Source organism: Dromiciops gliroides, chromosome 5 (assembly GCF_019393635.1).
Source record: "Dromiciops gliroides isolate mDroGli1 chromosome 5, mDroGli1.pri, whole genome shotgun sequence".
NCBI lineage: Eukaryota > Metazoa > Chordata > Mammalia > Microbiotheria > Microbiotheriidae > Dromiciops > Dromiciops gliroides.
In genome coordinates, this window is record NC_057865.1 from 200,785,458 (window position 1) to 200,807,928 (window position 22,471).

Here is a 22,471-nt window from a genome sequence, read left to right on the forward strand (position 1 = left end):
ATTGGGAGCTATCATTCAAAAAACAATATCAAGAGTGAACCATTTTAGACACTTTCCTATGTACCCAGAAGGTGTCAGTTTCAAAGTCTTTAAGTATAAAATGCAATTGTATATTAATTTTAACATTTCTCAGAAGTTCTTTTAACTTTTAATAGTCCTTGACTACTCAGTGGTATTTAATGTGAATTTAATCCTATTCTGTCTTTTTGAGGGAAGACCTCCAATCATTGTTGGAGTTCTTTTATATTTCTCACATGTCAGGATTACTAATTTTAAGTGGCCTTTTGGCTTAGACATAATTTGTAATCTAATCTTGATTGGAATTAAGTTATCATGTGAAAATAAATAAGTTGAAAGATTTGACTTATAATGTCTAGGGAGTAGAAACCCTTTAATCAAGCTTAGTAAATTTGACAACAATAAAATATTGCGTATACCTATTTTATATACCTATATACCCTGGATCACATAAAAATTTCTCAGGTGCAAAGGGGTTGCAAATAGAAAAAGTTTAAGAAGCCCTGGTATAGAGTGCCACGCCTTAAGTCAGGAAAACTCCTCTTTGTGAGTTCAAATGAGGTCTCAGACACCTACTAGCTATGTGCCCCTGGGTAAGTTTGCCTAAGTTCCTCATCTGTAAAATGATCTGGAGAAGGAAATCGCAAACCACCCCAGTATCTTTGCCAAAAAAAAAAACCCAAAAGGGGTCATGAAGAGTTGGATGTGACTGACAGCAAAAAAAATCATACATATAGCAGCACCTTTTGTTGAAGCAAAGAACTGGCATCTAAGAGGGGAACATATGAATAAAGTATGTTCTGGAAACATAATTAATATTACTCTATCATAAAAAATGATGAAAGGGGGCAGCTAGGTGGCACAGTGGATAAAGCATTGGCCCTGGATTCAGGAGTACCTGAGTTCAAGTCTGGCCTCGGACACTTGATACTTACTAGCTGTGTGACCCTGGGCAAGTCACTTAACCCCCATTGCCCTGCCCAAAAAAGAATTATAAAAAAGATCTATTTAGAGAAACCTGTGAAGAGTTGCATAAAATGAACAGGACCACATAACATTGTAAAGGCAAATAGCTTTGAAAGACTTAAGAGCTTTGATCAATTCAGTGAACAACCATTATTCCAATAGGCCATAATGAAGGGTATTGCCCACCTTTAACAGGGGGAAATAACATTTTAAAATATTGTCCGAACTGTGGGTTTGTTTTGCTTGACGACTATAATTTCTTGATACAAAGGAGGGTGGGGGGTTTTCAGGCATGGAGAGAAATATGAAGAGAGAGCGTTGGTGGTCATAGTGATATCAAAAAGAAGAAAAAAATCAGCAAACATTTTTTAATTCACAAAACTATGAAATTCAGAGGGGGACACAAGCTTTTAGTTTTATAACAAACATGTAGAATTTATCATATGCTTTAAAAACACAAGCTATACAGGATGGAAATTTGTGATTTCACATACAATTTTTTCATTGTATATGGAAATGTTCATCTTTATTTGTCAAGTTCAGAATAATTAAAATCCTTAATATCAGAAATTTTTTTTAAAAATAGGTTAGATGAACCCTTGCTGCATATGGTATGTTATAGAGAAGATTCTTGTTCACATACTGGTTGCATCAAATCCCTTCCTACTCTGAGTTTAAATTTTCCATTCATTGTTATGGTTTTAGTTGTTTCAGTCTTGTCCACTTGTTTACTCTTTTTTTTGTTTTTTTTTTTACTGAGGCAATTGGGGTTAAGCGACTTGCCCAGGGTCACACAGCTAGTAAGTGTTAAGTGTCTGAGGCCAGCTTTGAACTCAGGTCCTCCTAACTCCAAGGCCGGTGCTCTATCCACTGCGCCACCTAGCTGCCCCCACTTGTTTACTCTTAATGATCCCATTTAGGATTTCCTTCTCCAGCTCATTTTACAAATGAGGAGACTAAGGCAAACAGGATTAAGTGACTTGCCCAGGGTCACATAGCTAGTAATTGTCCAAGCCAGATTTGAACTCGGGTCCCCCTGACCTGGCACTCTATCACTGAGCCACCTAGTTCCCCTTACATTCATTATTGGAAGATTTTCTATGAGGTTTGCACTTTCCCACCATTGATCTGTGGTGTCCTTAGATTACTTTATTTAAATAACTAGATGGTTTTTCTTAAAACAGGCTAAACAATTAGCCCTTTTAGGTTTGTACTTTACCAACACTAAATATTTTTTTATTCTTCAATCATCATTTTGAACCTAAATCCTATAGCCTGCTATGTTTTACTAAGTATTATAATAGAATCCCCTTACTGTGTCTGCAAAATTGAACATGTAACTTCATGCCTACATATGGGTTAGCTATTCAAAATTAAGTTCTCTGGTGACTAATGTACTAGTAAACAAGGGTTGTACAAAAGATGTTCCAACCAATGAAATCTTTGTGTTCTTCTCCCCAATTACTTCCTTTACCGAAAGCACAAAAGATATTAATGCAGCTAGTCTTGAATTCTTCCGTAGTCTCATAGAGAGGATAGTACCTCATCAATAGTGGCAAGAGCCACATGGCGGTAGGTGACCCTACTATCTAATTCTCCGTGATTGTTTTCTAGGGAAGAGCTGGAGTTGCAGCTACCCAGCTCTGACCCTGCATGGCTTAACCCCTGCAGGCATATCAGAAGAAAGCCAGGAAGGTACAGTTTGTTTTCCCCTTCCAACACCATAATTTGCATCTGAAGTAGATTTTTCTAAAGAAGGCAAGATATAGGGTCTTAAGAGAAAAACCAAAACCAGCTAAGTGTATTTGCATGAAAAACAGTTGATAATATTTTGAAAGTTATGCTTTGGTTTTGTACTGTGCTATCTGAATTTGACTCTGCTCATATTCCTATGTATTTCAGGGGGTGAAGCCAGCCAGCTTTGACAAAGTAGCAATTCCTGAAGTAAAGGAAATTATTGAAGGATGCATACGCCAAAACAAAGATGAAAGGTAAGTGATTTTCTTTGGGACCTTGGTGTTTGTATTGTAGACAAAGCATTCGAGCGAGTACACACACACACACACACACACATGTTTTGAGCATAATAATATCTAACCTTTAAAAAGTATATTTCACATCATTCACCTGCTAGCAAAGACAAATTACTCATCAATATTTTGGGTTCGTTATTGAATAACTTAGTTAATTATTGGTCCTACCAATTGTTATGCAAATTGATGCAACAAAATTCTATTATACTCTGACTTATATACCACTATGGTGTACCACAGGCCAAATTATACCACCTGCCTACTACTACCTCGATTTACACTCTTCTCTCTCCTTTTTATTCCCACCCCCAACCATATAATATACTTTGGAAATAAAGCAAAAGTGGATTTCATCTCCCTAAAATAAATATGCAAAGGAGCTCTATTAAAGGCTGAATGTTTTATAATATTTTTAAGTTTCACTAATACTAAATTCTGATGGGTAAAAATAACCTTTTGGTTCTTTAAACTGAAATATACAGGTCTTGAATCATTACTGCTACTGTGCCAGAACCAAAAGGAACTAAATATCCAGTTTCCTTTCGTTTAAAAAAAAACAAAATCGGGAGGATTCTGCCTGAGGCTTAGGAGGAGATGTAGCTTAGTCATTTGTACTAACAGAGGACTTTTCTCAGAGGAGTGGCAAATATATCTGCCATATGACTGACTCATCACCATTTGGGGTCTGGCTAAGATCCAATGTCTGTTTTTGAGTCAGTTAAACTATTTGTGTATTGGTCTTGATTAGTCTAAGTCTGACAGTGTGCAAACATGACAAACTAAATTTAAATTTTTCTCTTTGTCTTTAAAAAACATATTTTTATTAATAACTTTTGTTTTTGTATCACTAAACTTCTCCAAGTATCTCTTTCCCTCTCATTCCCATGAGGCCATTCCATATAGAAAACAATTTTTTTAAAAGAAAAAGAGGAACAAGGCAGAGGGGAATCAGCAAAACTGACCAATAAATCAAAAAAGTCTGAATTCATATTCAGTGTTCCACATGTATTGGGCGCATGTCATCCCCACCCTCCATTCCCAACCTCTGTCAAGGAGTGGCGGGAGGCTTGTCTTCTTGATACCTCTTCTTTGGGACCATGCTTGTTCTTTGTAATCATACAGTATTCGTGTTCAATTGTTTTGTGGTGGTTCTTTTCATTTACATTACTGTAGTCATTATGTAATAATGTTTCTCTTTTTCATGAAGACTGGGGGGATCTTATATGTTATCAAAGTATAGAGGAATTAATAGCTTCACTTTCCCATTCTTATGTTCTAAAAGCTTCTAACATCAAGACCTTTCAAACTACTAAGAGTTTTTTAAAAAAGAGCTTCTTATAGATAGAAGAGAGTTTTAAGAAGAATAGATTGTTTTGTTTTGTTTTGGTTTTTTTGGCGGGGCAGTGGGGATTAAATGACTTGTCCCAGGGTCACACAGCTAGTAAGTGTTAAGTGTCTGAGGCCAGATTTGAACTCAGGTACTCCTGAATCCAGGGCTGGTGCTTTATCCACTGCGCCACCTAGCTGCCCCAGAAGAATAGATTCTTAATCTAATTTAAGGTTTTTTTACTCATTCCAAACTGGAATAAAAATCAATATAGTTAGTTTGTGATATTGGAATATGGAACAATTTGTTTGAAGTCAGAGTTTATAGGTTTTATTCAACAGTGATAATTTTGTGTATTATAACTGATATAAGATGTCATTGGATAAAACATAGGTAGGAGGCAGCTAGGTGGCACAAATGCATAGAGTTCTGGACCTGGAGTCTGGAAATTGAGTTCAAATTCAGCCTTATACTTGCTGGCTATGTGATTTTGGACAAGTCACTCAACCTCTATCTGCTCTAGTTTATTCATTTATAGAATGAGTATAGTACTAACAACTACTTCCCTTGGTTATTGTAAGGATAAAATGAGATAATATTTGTAAAGTGATTTGCAAACCTGAAAGTACTACTTAAATGCTAGATATAAATATAGATGTACATATGTAGCTATTAATATTTAGTAATTGAAATTGAATTATAATTTCATATAACTAATCACATTTTGCTAGTCAAAAGAAGCCTCATATTGATGAATTGGTAAAATAATTGAGTCTTCTTATGTTTGGAGAAAATTTAAGGGAAGCCATGTTAGTAAAATGTACAATTCTTTGAGGGCAAAGACTGTTATTATTGTCTTTGTGTCACCAGTGCTTAACAGTTCCTTGAACATAATAGGTATTTTATTTATTTATTAATTTATATTGGAAACAGATGAATTGCTTTGTTTGGTAGAAAGACTGAAGGATTCTGCCACATTGAGAGATTGTTTTGTTTTTAATGCTATTATTCCTTTCCTTCTCTCTAGATATGCTATCAAAGACCTTTTGAACCATGCCTTCTTTCAGGAGGAAACAGGGGTACGAGTAGAACTAGCTGAAGAAGATGATGGTGAAAAGATAGCCATTAAGCTATGGTTACGAATTGAAGATATTAAGAAGTTGAAGGGGAAGTACAAGGACAATGAAGCTATTGAATTTTCTTTTGATTTGGAGAGAGATGTCCCAGAAGATGTAGCTCAAGAAATGGTAAATGGTGTTCTTTCTGTGGCCATTCCAAAAGTCTGTGTAAAATTGTGCAAATGACACAAATTTGAGAGGGGTAACTAATGTATTAAATGATAGTCAAGATACAAAAAGATCCTGACAGGCAAGAAAATTGGAGTAAAGAAATTTACAGGGATAAATGTAAAGTCAGGTACAATATGAAGTCATGACTAAATAGTAGTTCATTTGAAAATGATTTAGTCATGTTTAGTGGCTTTTTAAGCTCAGTATGAGTCAGCAGTGATAACTAAGAAAGCTAGTACAATCTTAGGCGGGATCGAAAGGCAAAGTCTCTAGGATGAGGGAGGTGAGAGTACTGTTATACTCTGCCCTCATCAGATCATGTCTGGAATATGGGGTTTGGTTCTGTAATTCACATTTTTAAAGGGTCATTGAAAAGTTTGTGTGTTCAAAGCAGAGCAACCAAAATGGTACAGGGTCTCAAGAATATGCCATATTAATATCAGCTGAAGAAATTGGGCATGTTTAATCAGAAGAAGAAAAGATTTGAGTAACTGGGAGTTGTCTTCAAGTATTTGAAGGGCTGTCATATGGAAAAGACTTAGCCCCAGGGACTAGAACTAGGGTAATTGATGGAAGGTGCAGAGCCAAATTTAGGCTTGGTGCAAGAAAAAATCTTCCTAACAGTTATACCTATCCAGAAATGGAATGAGAGTAGTTCATTCCTCCTCACCAGAGGTCTTAGGACAAAGGCTAGGAATTTCCTTTTGCAATGGTTCTTTTCATTCAGTGAATAAATATGTAAAACCAAGAATAGAAATACTTAAGTACTCTTAAGGACAGTCACAAATAAAGGAGCCAGATTTTATTTCTTTGATTCGAAAGGCTAGGGCCCCTTTTATCTATATACATATTTACACACACTTATATATTTAATTGTAGAGTCACAAGATTTTTGAGCTGGGAGAAACCTTGAGGTGACCTAGGTAACTGCATATCTTCGAATGGTACCCCCCAAAAAAGTATTTGTCCAAAAATCTCCCAACTTAACATCAAGGCCCCCACAGTGCTTGAAATTGCCAACTTTGAAGTAAAGCTATAGTATATTGGAACAATCACATTAGCCCTCCTAATAACCCTTAGCATGTTTCTACCGATTAGTTTCTAAGTCAAATTTGTCTTCTCACTGTAGATCATACACAGCTCTCTATTTCTCATCTGTACTTTTGTGCCACCTGCCCTACATGCCTCAAATGTACTATCTCTTCACTGCCACTTCAAGAAAGACTCGGCTCAAGTGCCACCAACTACATGAACCATTTTTAATCATTTCAAATGATTACCAAAAATCTTCTATATATTTTATATACATAGGCATACATATGTGTTGTTTCTTCTCAGAGAATGTAAGCACCTTTAAGTCAAGAACTGTTTGTTTGTCTTTAGTCTTTGTAATCTCTAGCACCTAGCATGGTGCCTGACATGCAATAAGTACTTAATGCTTGCTTGAAAACTTTTTCAGACCATTTCCAATGTTAATGAGACACAAGGCAGGCTAGTTTTATTGAGGGAGAAGTACAAAAGAAGAGTCTAAGGCAGTGTTCCAGAGGAGTAAACCTAGTTTAGGTGTTGCAGTATGAGGCCCTTGCAAGTACTTTGTATGTACTTTTTTTTTTTTTAGCAAGGCAATTGGGGTTAAGTGACTTGCCTAGGGTCACACAGCTAGTAAGTGTTAAGTGTCTGAGGCCGGATTTGAACTCAGATACTCCTGACTCCAGGGCCAGTGCTCTATCTACTGTGCCACCTAGCTGCCTCTTTGTATGCACTTTTGAAAAGGGAGTTGAGAAGTACCTAGGTCAAGATCTGCTAAATTCAGTTTTCCCTAAGGCTATATTTGAAGCAGTTTCTTCCCAGATCTAATCCCTCTTTTCTCTCCTTGATATTTCCTAATGTACTGTGTTGTCCTATAGGTAGAATCAGGGTATGTGTGTGAAGGAGATCACAAGACCATGGCCAAAGCCATCAAAGACAGAGTATCCCTGATAAAGAGAAAGCGAGAACAACGGCAGTTGGTAAGAGAAGAACAAGAGAAGAGAAAGCAAGAAGAGATCAGTCTTAAGGAGCAAGTTGAACAACCAACAACTGTTTCTCAAGGTGGGACCAAACCAATTCCTTCTACCACTGGCACAGTTACTGTCTCTACCACGTCAGCCTCAGTTTCCACCCAAGTGGAGCCTGAAGAACCAGAGGCAGATCAACACCAACAACTGCAATATCAACAACCTAGTATATCTGTGTTATGTAAGTACTTCTATAACAGAGTAGTTCTGCCAGTGATATCACACAGTACCATTTTTTTTGGTCCCCTGTTCATTAATCTTTTAATTTCAAATGGAATTAAAAGACATTGGCTTCTAATTCTAAGATAGAAATTGAAATGAGTTGGATCTGCCTTCTCTTTCCTACATGTATGATCATGAGATTGAACCCATTAATCTGATAAATGCTCCATTTAACATGTCTAGACTCAATCTGTTACCTGGGTATAATTGTCCATGAACTAATAACAGCTCTAGTTTTTCAATTAAAGCAGTAGTAAACAATGCATCCCCTATAAAACATCAGTTGCTAGGGGGCAGCTAGGTGGTGCAGTGGATAAATCACCTGCCCTGGATTCAGGAGGACCTGAGTTCAAATCTGGCCTCAGACACTTGACACTTACTAATTGTGTGACCCTAGGCAAGTCACTTAACCCTCTGCTCCCACCAAAAACAAAAACCCATCAATTGTTGGAAGACTTTGAAAATTATGTTAGTTTGAACTAAAGTTAACTAGATAGAGGACAGCATGGGGTAATGGATAAAGAACCAGCCCCAGAGTCACAAAAACTTGGGTTCAAGTCCGTTCTCTAATACAAAGTAGCTGGGTAAAACTGGATAATTCATTTAACTGATCAATATTCCCAGATAACTCTCTAAGATTCAAAGTGGCAAAGAAGGTACAGAACTCAAATGGTAGCAAAAAATTCTTTTCTAAGAAACTCCCTACACAGATGAAATTATAGGTTCAGACCAAATAAAATAAAGATAACCTAATAAATGCTGTTCTGTGACCCAATCCAGACACACACAGAGAAATTAGTGGGAATGAAAGTTGCTTTTTAAATAGCTAACTTAAAGAGGATAGTAAGCTTAGTCATTAGAGGAAATTTTCCATTTTGACTCTGTTCAAGTCAGTGTTAACAACTCTTGCTGAACACTATGAGCAGCCAGTACTATAATAATACAAACTTGTACACATATTTCTATGGTGCTTTGAGGCTTTCAAAGTGCTTTCCTCCCCGTCCTGTGAGGTCTGTACAGATGAGGAAACGGAATCTGACGGAAGAAGTCACTTATCACTAGTCCACATAGTAAATGGAAGTGCCCAGAATTTGAACTCAAGCCCTCATGACTTCAGAATCCTTGTTCACACTGCCACTATTCATTTGTTTTAATGGAACACTCTCACATACTGGTGTCTATGCCTTTCTAGATGATCCTGGCTTTGAAAACCTTTAACATGTTATGGAAATGTGAGTTATTATTATTATCCATTTTCGAACAGTCAAATGAGGTTAGCAGTATAGTATTACACCTGTATTATAGACCAAGAAACAGGAGTACAGAGGTACATGACTTGCTTGTGGGCATAGTTCCTCTTTAGAACCAGGATTTAAACCTAGGTAGTTTTTTTTTCTTCCAAGTAAGTCCACTTTATCAAGTTGCCTCTTTTTGTGATAGAAGCTGATTATTGATATAAAACAGGATAACATAAAATTAGTTGGAAGTTTTAGAAGTTTTCTGAACTTTTTAATCTGTATGTGAAATTTCTTGTTATTTTCCTAAGCTGATGGAACAGTTGACAGTGGTCAGGGATCTTCAGTCTTCACAGAATCTCGAGTGAGCAGCCAGCAGACTGTCTCATATGGGTCTCAACATGAGCAGGCACTTTCAACAGGCACGATCCCAAGCTATACTGCTTCTATTGTTCAAGCACAATCCCAGCCCCATGGTGTATATCCTTCCTCCACAGTGGTAAGTAAAAATGTAAGAAACTGTGTGTGTGTGTGTGTGTGTGTGTGTGTGTGTGTGTGTGTGTGTGTGTGTGTGTGTATATATATATATATATATTTACAGTAAATAAGCTCCCAGGATCAATTTGTTCCTATTGTCAAGGTACCAACATATATTAAAGGAAAGTAAGCCATGATATATACATAAATTGTCACACACCCCAAAGAAAATAAAGCTTTTTGGTGAATAATATGGTAAGAGTGATGAGTGAACAGATTACTTAATCAGCTTAAACCCTCCAGTTACAGTAACAATACCTGAGTAAGTATATAACCAAGCTCTAATCACAGTAACATAGTACTCTTGCTGGTAAGAAACAGTCAAATCAAAATTGCTCTATAAATCAAGAACTGTGAAAACAGTTGATTTGAAAAAAACATAAGAGCTTTTTTTCAGAAGTGTTATTTGTTAAGCATTTTTTTGTTAGATTTCTTATTGTGGAAGTCACAGGTAAGTGACTTATAGAATGCTGCATGTGAGCACTCCAGAATGAACAGATCCCATGTTTGCATTTCCATTTTATTTAGTGCTTGTGTTTAGTTTATCATAAATTGCTGTGCATATTCCTTCCTTGGAAATGTCTGTTGGGCACAAATTCCTTCCCTACCGTATATTTGCCTCCCCCTTCCCCCCCACCCCCCTCATTTATTTGTTATCTTTTTTACTACTTGTTCATTTTCAGAATTGATTTATAGGGGCTATTTTCTAAAATATTGTATGTCCATATATGTATATCTTATAGACACATAATTATCTCTGGGGTCACTATCTCTCTTAGCCCCTTCCTTCTAATGTAGAAACCATTTTGAGATTTATTTTAAAATAATGGCACATTTCATGAGCCTCAGAGGTCCTTGTATTTTTCTGTGGATCTTAGCAGTTGTGTGTTAGTTATACAAAAAATTGACTATTAAAGGTATTATCCTATCTATCTTAAAAGAGCCATTGAACATTCCTTTATTTACATCTGTAAGCAAATAGTAAGTCTGTCCAGTTTTCTTCAAAGGGCTGTTAATGTTCAAGTTTGTGGTATTCTTGACCTTCCTTAAATGTATTTTTCATTAAGTTGTAGAAAGTTCTTTTGTTTGCTATATAGTTTCTTATCCAAAAGAGTGTGGGATAGGGGAATATGGCTTGTATCATAATCTTTTCAAACAGTCTTGACTTGATTGACTTCCAAGTTTTTTGGCCACAATGATACAAGGGAAAATACTAACCTTCTGGTTTTGAACAGTTCTATTTCAAACTGGGGGGGGGGGGGGGGGGGCGGATTAAGTTGGTTGGAAGAGTTCCAGAAAAGCTGTTTGAAAATTGTTCTTATGCCCTTGAAGACATTTCTAGTTTCCACAGTGTGCATTGAACTTTTTTGGATGTTTAATTTTAACATCTTGTAGAATGTGAGCTCCTTGAGGGCAGGACCTGTTCAATTTTTGTCTTTGTGTCCCAAGTACTTATCACAGTGCCTTGAGCATTGAAGACATTTAAATATTTATTGAATTGTTTAAATTCTCATTGAGAAATTTAAGGGAGAAGTTCTTGGCTATAAGTCTGTAGCCTACATAGAAAAAATTAATTTGAAAAAATCACATGGCCATTATACTCATGTTTCCAATTTTATTCTTTTTTTTTAGTGAGGCAATTGGGGTTAAGTGACTTGCCCAGGGTCACACGGCTAGTAAGTGTTAAGTGTCTGAGGCCGGATTTGAACTCAGGTACTCCTGACTCCAGGGCCGGTGCTCTATCCACTGCGCCACCTAGCCACCCCTCCAATTTTTATTGTAATGAAATTTTCTTAACAACTAAATTTCTAACATACTGGCTTAATTTGCCATATGGTTGTGAAACATTGGGAGTTGAGTTTAGAAGAAGTAACCATGTATGATCTTCAACTTTTGATTCGTAGACATAGCTGTGGTAGATATGATTACTGGGCAGGAATGTCTTTGCCTTCTAACAGTTTATAGTAATATAATAAGAATTTGACATCTCTGAGATGTTTGTTTTAAAAAAAAATGAACTTCATAATATTTGACTCTTACCTACTTTAGATTTGTATAGTGTATTTTCTCCTAAGGAGCTCAAACCACTGAAATTATATTGATTCTTACAACTTGGTCTGTGAAGCGTGGAAAAGACAAACATTTCTCTTTGAAGATGAACAGTGACCATTTTGTTAAAACAGTAAAACATTCTGTTTGCATTTAGTTGTGTATTATTTCTTAAAGCTAACATTTTCCTAGTATGAGCGTTTTCTTTCTTTCCCAACAATACAATAAAAATAATATTTTTGTAAGTTTGATCCTTCCTAATAAGAAAAAAACATAAGCTTCTCCCATTGTATCCAGCAACATTGCAGACTTGATCCCTATAGAATATTCAGTGCAGGTGTCTTTTTCTTATGTGTTCTTAAAACCAACCTGCAGACCCCTCAAATGTATATTTACTTATATGTATATACATGATGTTCCCAGACTTTACTGCATCCTTCCATCAATTAAAATCATTCCTGTGCATTCACAAACAGTAGGATAGTAGAGTCAGAATATCCTAGAGGGTAATTGGGTATTTGCCTAGTAGCATATGGGGCAACAAACTTGATGAACCTTCCTGGATGGAAAGGGAGCAGCAGTGAGTTGTCACCCCAGTGATTTATTGTCAAGGGAATTTACTGCCTCTTTCATGACTAGTCCAAACGATATTGACTTGAGTGGGGATTGTTATCTTTTCATCCCAGCTATGCCCCACTTCTGTTACACGTTTGGTTGTTGGTTTTTCCCCAGAGTACCGTATTTATCTTCATTTTTTGTTTTCTATTTAGCCTCATCGTGATCGTAGCATGTTGGTTTGTGTTCCCCGTCTTTCTGCTGTTCCCTTTATGTCCTGCATCTCTCCCAGTGTTCCTTCCACCCCACCATCAGCGCTGTCTGTACCTCTTTCTCCTTCCCACCTTCGGACTGCCCCTGAAGAAACATTTGCTGAAAAACTTTCTAAGGCATTGGAGGATATCCTGCCCATGCACTCTGCCCTTCCACGCAAGCACCGACGCTCCAGCCTGCCCTCCCTCTTTGTCAGTCCTGAATGTTTACTATACTTCCTGGAAAAATGAAGATAAGTCACTATTAAATACATCCAGGCTTTTAGAATTGTAATAAAAAGGGAGCAGAGACTGGAGTAGACAGAAATATATCATTGTATTCCTGGAGTGTCTGTTACTTTTATAGTAAGTTTATTTCTGCAGTAGTTGCAATGAAACTTTGAATACTTAATAACATGATTAATGGTGGAGATCATATGTCTTCTATCCTAAGCTGAAAAGAAAGAATAAATCTATTCTTATAGATTTTAGATCTGCCCAAAACTATCACCTTCCACCAATTTAAGACCTGCTACAATCATGAAATTGCCATTATTGGGTTCCCTCGTTTAGAATAAAGTTAGTAAAATGTAAAAGTATTACCTTAGAAGGATAAAAAACCTCCTCATAACCATTAATATTTCCACATATTAATTGATCAATTTCGCTTTTTAACAGGAAATATAATGTTCTCCCTAAGGGGAATGGGTATCAGAACTAGTTTGTTCTTACTGAGGGCTGGAGTAGGGTATCTTCCATTTTCATTTCTCCCCACAAATAACATACACATTCCATCAGTTTTACAGCAACAAACTAGATGAAGTGGTAATTCTATTTAAAACTGTCTGATTTTGGTTGATTTGTTTGAAATTAAATATTGTTCAAATTCATACTCTGGTAATACCCAAGTTTTAGATTTTCTTCCTGCTTGATTCTAAAAAAAAAGCCATCATTAAAAGCTGACTACAGTCTTTTATATTCAAAGAAAATTTTGCCTTAATAGGATTGACTTAAGTGGTAGAATTGTTTGGGGAATTCAATAAAACAAAAAGGCACATGCTATTGTTTTCTTAAAGAAACATTCCTCTTTGGCTTGAAGAGGAATTAGAGTTTTAGCCCCATGAAATTGACTTCTAGAGTGCATGACATATGTCACTCACTTTTCTACCTTTAAGAAGCTGTTGCTGCTTATCTGAAAAGGAAATGAACTAAATGTTCTGCTACAAGCACCAAAACATTTTTCACTAAAAACTATATTCTATATGACTTATTTGTTTCATCATTTCTTTTTTAGAATCAGCACCATAGAGTAAGGTCTCTCATTTCTAAAAGATCTAAGAATCTGAACATATGCCCTACAGAAACTGACACCATAGGTGTTTCTACACCATTATTTAAGTCTTAGTCCAACGGAAGAACATAGGGTGGCTTTTTTCTTTTAATAAGTAGCCAAAATGAAAATGAGCTGCCTTAGTCCATAGTCTGTTTTGATCATTATGCTTGCCTGAGTTTTGTCAAATATAATTTATAGGATCATTGGCTTTAGAGTTGGAAGTTATCTTAAAGATATCTGATCAGTCCCCTCATTTCATATCCCAGAGGAGGGATGCAACTGTGCTCAGGTCACACAGGAAGTCTCTTGCAGAGCCAGAATTGAAACCCTGGCTCTCTGACTCCAAATTCAATAGTCTTTCCTCTATAGTAGGTCAGATCATTGCTTTTACATTCAGATCATTAATTAATATTCTCAAAGCTGAAATTAAAGAATTATTGCTTCTTCTTTTCTTTTTTTTTTTTCTTTTTAAGTGAGGCAATTGGGGTTAAGTGACTTGCCCAGGGTCACACAGCTAGTAAGTGTCAAATGTCTGAGGCCAGATTTGAACTTAGGTCCTCCTGACTCCAGGGCTGGTGCTCTATCCACTGCACCACCTAGCTGCCCCTCTTATTTTCTCTTTTTTTTTTTTTTTTTTTAGTGAGGCAGTTGGGGTTAAGTGACTTGCCCAGGGTCACACAGCTAGTAAGTATTAAGTATCTGAGGCCGGATTTGAACCCAGGTCCTCCTGACTCCAGGGCTGGCGCTCCATCCACTGCGCCATCTAGCTGCCCCTTATTTTCTAATAAGAAATACTATTTAGCTATTAAGCTAATATTGTATATATGCCTATGATTGGGTACCAAATAATAAGGGCACAAAATTCATAGAAATTTTGTCCTGTCTAAGACTTTAAAAATACCCTCTGGTGTTTAGACATTAGTACTCTGTTTCATTGCAAATCTGCTGACCACCCTACACTAGTTTGGGCAGTTTAATGAAAGGTACTTCTTATTTAGATTAGGCTGTTAGAGTTTTGCCTCCTCCCCCTTTTTTTTTCTTTCTTTTTTTTTTTTTTTGCAGGGCAATGAGGGTTAAGCGACTTGTCCAGAGTCACACAGTTAGTAAGTGTCAAGTGTTTGAGGCTGGATTTGAACTCGGGGCCAGTGCTTTATCCACTGCTCCACCTAGCTGCCCCCTGCCCCTTTTAATGGATGTTAGACTTTGAGCTCCTTGAGAGTCAAGACTGCCTTTTCTATCTGTATCCCTAGCTCTTACTATAGTACTTTGCATGTAGTACTTTGGGCCAGTACTCAGGGCCAGTGCTTTATCCACTGCTCCACCTAGCTGCCCCCTGCCCCTTTTAATGGATGTTAGACTTTGAGCTCCTTGAGAGTCAAGACTGCCTTTTCTATCTGTATCCCTAGCTCTTACTATAGTACTTTGCAAACACTCAAAGTGCTTTTTTCATTCATTCATATGGAAAACCAATTCTTATGATGTTTCACTATACTTTTGGCAGATACCTTCACAGTTTGCTTTACAACTTTTATTGACTCCCTTCCCTGCAATTCAGCTAGTGTATATTTCATTGCTTTGTAAGATGATAATATTGAAGCCTGTAAACCAACATAGGATAATAATAGGAAATAGAAACGTGGGAAGATTAAATACAGTAACTGGAATTGAAACACATTTTCCATATTATTAAAATAGTTTTGGAGCCTTCTTCCTTTAGGGTAACTTTCATTTTTTCTTCATTGGGGGTATTCTTGCTTGATTAATTATTAAAGTTTAGCAGAGTGCCAGTAAATAGTGAACAAAATGATCATTTATAAATAAAACTCTTAAACTGTGATCCTATAATCTCCATGGTTGTTTTTCCCCCCATTCTCTTTTGACAAGGAAAGGGAGGTTGTAATTGGAAAAGCATTATCTTATCAAAGCAAAGACACTTATTTGTCCATTTTGCCCTGGATGTATTTAATAGATATTTATACCATTTCTATAACTTTGAAAAACACATTATATTTGTCTTGCTAATTTTAATTTGGAGCAGTGATCTCATAAGGTTATGCAAAGCTGCTCTTGAGCAAGCTATACATGTTTAATGTAATTTCATGTCTAAATGTGTGAATTACTTGTCTTATTCATGTTGATACAGCCTCAGTCCATGGTGCATCCGTGTGGGGGGACCCCAACATTCTCAGAACCACAACTATTTTTCCCAACCATTCATGAGCGTCCCGTCTCTTTTTCACCTCCTCCTACCTGCCCACCAAAGGTGGCCATTTCTCAGCGTCGCAAGAGCACCTCCTTCCTGGAATCCCAAACCCGCCACTCCCAGCACCTGCTGAGGACACTTGGCCAAAACATTCGCCCTACCAGTAGTAGCCCAGCTAATTGGACAACAGAGGCAATGGTCATGTTGGGTACTACAGGCACTGGGGTTACTGGGGAGCCACATGAGGTACAAGTTCAACCTGTGTTTGAACCAACTCAAATTTATAGTGACTGTAGACCTGGACTAGCACCTCCAGAAGACCCTCACTATTTGATGCCTCAGGAAACAGTATATCTAGCAGGGGTACATTACCAGCCCCAAGGAGCAGAACACTATGATGGCATAACATACAGTTCCCCAGTGCTGTCCAATCCTACAATGCAGATTCCTGAACAGAAGCTAATACAAAGTATTCCTCCCTCAAGCTCTGTCTTTGAATTTCCAGCTGGTCAGGCTTTCTTGGTAGGACACCTTCAGAACCTGAGACTAGATTCTGGAATAGGTCCAGCTACTCCCCTGTCAAGTGTCTCAGCTCCTATCAGTGCAGATGCTACATGTTTGAAATTTCACCCAATTTTTGTTCCACATTCTGCACCTGCTGTGTTAACTCATAGCAGTGAGGGCAGAACTGGCTGTGTATTTGAATTTCATGTTCACACCCCAAACTCCTCTTCAGGAGAAGGAAATGATACTTTATCTCAGCGTGTTTACCGGAGTCTTCAGGGGACCATTGACTTTAATCAGGAAGGGCTGCCTCCTCAACCAACTGGATTGCATTGTCGCCTACAGCCTGTGACTGAAGAGCAGTGTAATTACCGTGCTCCAGAATTGACTGTTCCCACCATGGAGCCCAGCAAACAGAATGGGCCAGTTGGAAGCCCAGAGTACTCCAGTGATTCATCACAATTAACATCTTCTGATACAGGAGATTTCCAGTCACCTCCCCCTTCAGGGGGAGCTTCTGCACCTTTTGGCTCTGACTTCTCATTGCCCTGTATTCATCTGCCTCAGACAGTATTACAAGAGTCCCCACTTTTGCTCTGCTTTCCCCAGAGTACCACAGCTCAGCGAGCCTTGTCAGCTTCACTCTCTTCAGGAGGATCTACACTCTATCCTCAGGTTATAGGAAAAACTTGCAGATTTTTTCTTTAATAATATTTTTAGTACTAAGTACCATTATCATTCTTAAAATTTATTTATTCAAGGAGTGTTGAATACTGGAGCTAAGAAAACTTTTTTTTTTTTATACAGTGTTTTGGCATTTGTAAATTGAGTTAGGTTATAAGGGGAAACCCTCACCACCAGCCCTCCACCCTCCATGTAAGAATGAAGCATGTGAGACTGCTAAATATACCTGTAACACATAACAGATCTTTGGAGGTGGAAACACATAAACTGAACAATAGACTAACATGTTTTTCTAGTGATCCGCTTGGTCAGACCCATTATCTTATATCTATGCCCACTGGAAGCTCTTATTTAGAGTGGGAAAATGCATGTTGCTACAATTTAGAATCCTCCTGGAAAGATTGGTTGTTTACCATTAGACCCATCTAATCATGAAATATTTCTTACAGTAGTCATGTAATGTAGAATTAATGGAGAATTTATGTTTGTATCACAGAAAAATAATAATTATAACTATACTTTCCTGTGCATATACTTTAGAGAGACTTTTTTTTAAGAGAGAGGGGTTAAGGAAATATCAATCTTTACATAATCTGAAAACTAATTGGATTAAAAGGGGCTATAAAATGTCTGAAACCAACATAGCATTTTAAAAATATACAACAAAATAATAAATGACCATTTTCTTAAACCACAAAAAAGGTCAATATAATGCATCCAAAGTGATACTTCATATTTGAGACATCATTAACATTGGCACCTAAGCCAGTACTTGGTGGTGTGCTGGATTACAAAGAATTTGCAAGCTATAAGTAGTATATGATTATGCCCTGTTAGACTGTTAAAAAAAGACAAACAAGGTCATATTTTCATGAGTTTCACAAAATTAAAGTATGATTATATGTAACACTCTTCCATATAAGACCAGGGTGATCCAAAAGGGGTGGAAAGAGGGGAGACTCCCTAATATTGCACAGTCCATAGATGCCCTTGATGAAACATATCTCATCTTGGGACACTCTAGAAACATATATTGGATTTTCTCTTAAATACTACAGAGAATCTAAACCATGATTCTTCAATTCCCCCAAATCTAGTAGCCTGGGGGGGGGGGGAGTTTTAGTATGAGTAATCCAAGGAAATTTCCATAGCCATATGATTTAGAACACTGCTAAAAGGCCAAAAAAGAAAATGTTAAGGAAATCTGAAAATAATGGAATACTAAAGCAGTATTTCCTACTATATTACATCTTGGAAAATATGCAAATTTTGCCTTTTATGAAAGTCCTATATATGCCAGATGATTCAGGAGAGCTAATGTAAAAATCACAATTCTTTTCAGTTCTCTATAATCTTCAGGATTACAGTTTTGAAGTTAGAAGGTCAGTTAGGAGGGTTGTCATATTTAGTACTTGTATTGCAAAGAGGTATAATGTCATACACTAAAAAGAGGAACAAAAGAAAATACAAATGGGATTGGCATCCTCCTTTGTATAGTCATGCATTCATCTTTTGCCTACTCATTCAAACTTCTCTGTATTTTATTTTGAAACTTTTAAAAGACTGAGATATTTCATATATCTGCAACAGCTAATTACACTGATAAACTGACATCTTTGATTTAATGCTTTGCTCTTGTTACCTGGTGACTCTTTCCTAAATAGCAAAAAGAACCAGCTTAGTGGTCTCACCTAATCTTTTTTTTTTCTTGACTTGGTTTCTTAAATACAAAAGTAATTCATGGTATTAATCTAATCCGTCACTTTTTCTTGCTTTTAAAAAAACATGCCCAACAATTTTTTCACAGGAATTCTGTTTAATATTTCTATTACTATTTGATAGCAGTGTAATCAGAATCCTAGAAAATACTGATAGGTTAACTTTTCAGCCACAGATCAGTTGTGTAGTGTCAGAATGTATTCTAGAAGATAATAAACCTTCTATTTCCACACATTCTTTATGCCAAAAAAATTGTAACTTCCCCTCAGAAGATTCTAGACACCTTTAGTACGCAGTTGGAAATATTCCCTTCTCCTTAGCTACCCATACAAACTTAGATATTTTTTACAAAAACAAATCTTTCCTTAAGGTTTTTCTCATTTCATTTTTTATCTACTTCTTTCCTCCAGACACAGGCACAGAGCCAGAGTCATCTGGCTTCAAGTAACTTGACTGGGATTCCATCTTCCCAAACAGCACAACATGCTCAGCAGGTATGAATGTCTTTTAATATATATGTTTATTTTGGAATTATTAATAAGCAGCAAGTGACAGTACAGTTCTGTATCAGTTCTTGAAAAACTTTAATGATTTGTGTTCCTTTTTTCAAATGATAAGCTTAGAGAGGAAAGTAATAATTATAATATTTTACTGTTACATATCTTAAAAAGTCAGAAGCAACTCACAAAACAATTTGACTAGTCTGTGAAACTAATTAATACTTCATATATCTATCATGTTATTTCATATAAATGATTTTTCTAAATAGTTGAAGTTTAGCCCTCAAAGTACCAAAAAGGTGGGGTACCTGAGGCAAGACTGAAATTCATCAAATAGATCTTGGAGGATCAGACAGACCCAGTAATGGTAGACTTGGGATCAATAAGGCTTAAGTTCAGGAATCATTATAGGAAGTGCACAGAAGAAGCTTTTTTGCTATAGCTTTAAACAAGATGGACACATGCATGCTAGGTATATTCAGAATAAGACTCCAGCACTGGATTTTCCAGGAGCTGAAGTCCTTTAGACCAACATTAAGAAATGAATCCAGGGGCAGCTAGGTGGCACAGTGGATAAAGCACCGGCCCTGGATTCAGGAGGACCTGAGTTCAAATCCGGCCTCAGACACTTGACAATTACTAGCTGTGTGACCCTAGGCAAGTCACTTAACCCCAATTGCCTAATCAAAAGAACAAAAAAAAGAAATGTCATAATGAGCCATCATTTTTCATGCTATAATATTTAGCATGATTTTTAATATTTAAAAATTTTCATGTCTCCTTTCCTATCTGTTATCATATCTCATTACCATCGCTAAATATGTTTCTTTTGACTCTGCCTCCTTCATTTTCTTTTAATGATGTTAAGAAACCAAATAACTAAGGTCAATAGCTATTTGTTAGAGTAAGGCTCTTAGTGAGTGTTAAAGATCCTCTTTGTGAAAGGCCTCACTTTCAGGTTCAGGGTATTTTTTCAAAATGTGGATAAATGGAATGTTAATTTACCAAGATGAGTATAAGTTGTTAATGTTTAAAATAAATAAATAAATCTATGATTAACTGTTATTCACAATACTGATAATGGTTTACAGAGATCTAGTCTGGCTCTAGTACAACTAAATATTTTTCATTGACAATTCTATAACCTACAAATTGGGGGAGGCGGGGGAATGGGGGAGAGAGCAATGTTACAAAAACCCAAAGAGGAAAGAATACCTAGGAAGAAATATATCCTATGAAGTAGAGGCAGGGGCAGCTAGGTGGCGCAGTGGATAGAGCACTGGCCCTGGAGTCAGGAAGACCTGAGTTCAAATCCAGCCTCAGACACTTGATACTTACTAGCTTTGTGACCCTGGGCAAGTCACTTAACCCCAACTGACTCACCAAAAAAAAAAAAAAAAAAAAGAGGGAAGGAACATGAAGGACAATAACTTATAAGGATCATAGGTTCTATTGAAGGTTTTTTGGGAGGTTATGCAACTTTGTAAGCATCAGAGAAGGAACCAATAGATAGGGAGAGATTGAAGATTAGAGAGGAAATGGAAATAATAGTAGGGACAGCCTTCTGGAGAATACCAAAGGAGATGGATGGGATCCAAAGGTACATGTTAAAAGATATTGAAGCACCTTTCATTAAATGCTGGAGTAAAAAATGCAAAAGTAGGAAATGTCAAGAAGTTCTGAAATAAGGAGAAAGGAAGAAGGGTGAGCCAGCCTATAATGAACGCCTTCTGTTCTGATTAACATAAGAGGTAAAGTCCTGGTATGCAAAAGTTGTGATCAGTTGCTGTGATAAATAGAATAAAGAGCCAGTTAGGGAGAAACAAAAGAATTGCCTTGTTACAGTGAGGGTCTTGTTGAGATTAGGTAACAGATCTGTTGGGGACTGCCTTAGCCCAGTCATGTGACTTCTTCTATTTCTATTTAGCAATACATATGTAGGAACAGAAGAGGTAGATTGTGGGAATAATCCAGATTTAGGATTTGGCAAGACATAAGTAGTTTTAGAGTAAAGGAGCAAGGGAATTGATAGTACAGAGTTGAATTGTTTAACTAACGGGTAGGAGTTACAAAGGGAAGAAGAATGTCACACATTAACTTCTATGTTATTTTGAGCAGAAAACTGTGGGTCATGTTTGCTTCACTTGCTTTTTAAAAGAGAATCGTTATGCATAAAACTTCTCTAAAGGCCTTAAGCACATTTCCTTGAAAATATGTAAATAATGACCTAGAATAAAACTCTTTCCCTTTTCAACAATAGGGTGTTCAGCAGGCAGCCCCTCATCAGCAGACAGGGCAATATCTTCTTCCCCAGTCAGCAGCATCTGGTGTGGCTACAACTGCACAGCCTGTGACTCAGCCTCAACTTCCACAGGTCTTGCCAATGCCTCAAGTATCAGTTGGGAAGCAGGTAAATCATCACATTCTGGTGTAAGCAGCTATCTGCATGTGGCTGGGGCTTTGAAGGGTTTATGTCTTCTTTCCTCGTGATGAAATGCCAGCCAAGAGAGTTGTTTTCATCCCAAAGTAAAATGGGATTTGCTTCCTTTGTACATCTTTCATGTGGATCAAAATATGCTGATAGCAAGAGCAAAAGAGACTTCTGGGATTTTTAGAACTGTCTGCTTAAAGCAAATGTGACAGCTTCTTGGTAAAGAAGGAAATAGGATGGCAGAACTTCTGTAAGATTGACAGTAATTTTAATGATTTGGACCTAGAAGTAATTTCTTATCTAATATTACATTTATTCTGTATAGGTGGCTGAAATATCTAGTGCCCTAGATTGTATCTAGAAGTTAAACTACTTCCTTCCTGATATTCCATTTCCAGGACCGTAGTCTGCATACACTACATTTGTCCTTTGCTGTTTAGTTTTTTTCCCCCTAATTGCTTCCCTGCATGCCATCTTAAGGATCACACTAAAGAAGCTGAAGTTACTTTTTGTTGCATGTTCTTTTTTTTTTCCTTTCAGATTTCATTAATGTTTGCT

The 22,471-nt window shown here is 37.0% G+C and overlaps 1 protein-coding gene across 1 annotated transcript in view; it reads left to right on the forward strand.

Moving 5' to 3' along the window:
- WNK1 (WNK lysine deficient protein kinase 1) overlaps positions 1–22,471 on the forward strand; it is a 176,450-nt gene that overhangs the window by 121,818 nt on the left and 32,161 nt on the right. Inside the window, 7 exon segments of the mRNA XM_043965409.1 lie at positions 2,887–2,975; positions 5,372–5,591; positions 7,541–7,871; positions 9,459–9,646; positions 16,016–17,254; positions 19,393–19,476; positions 21,743–21,892. Of these exon segments, the coding sequence (XP_043821344.1) occupies positions 2,887–2,975; positions 5,372–5,591; positions 7,541–7,871; positions 9,459–9,646; positions 16,016–17,254; positions 19,393–19,476; positions 21,743–21,892 (2,301 nt within the window).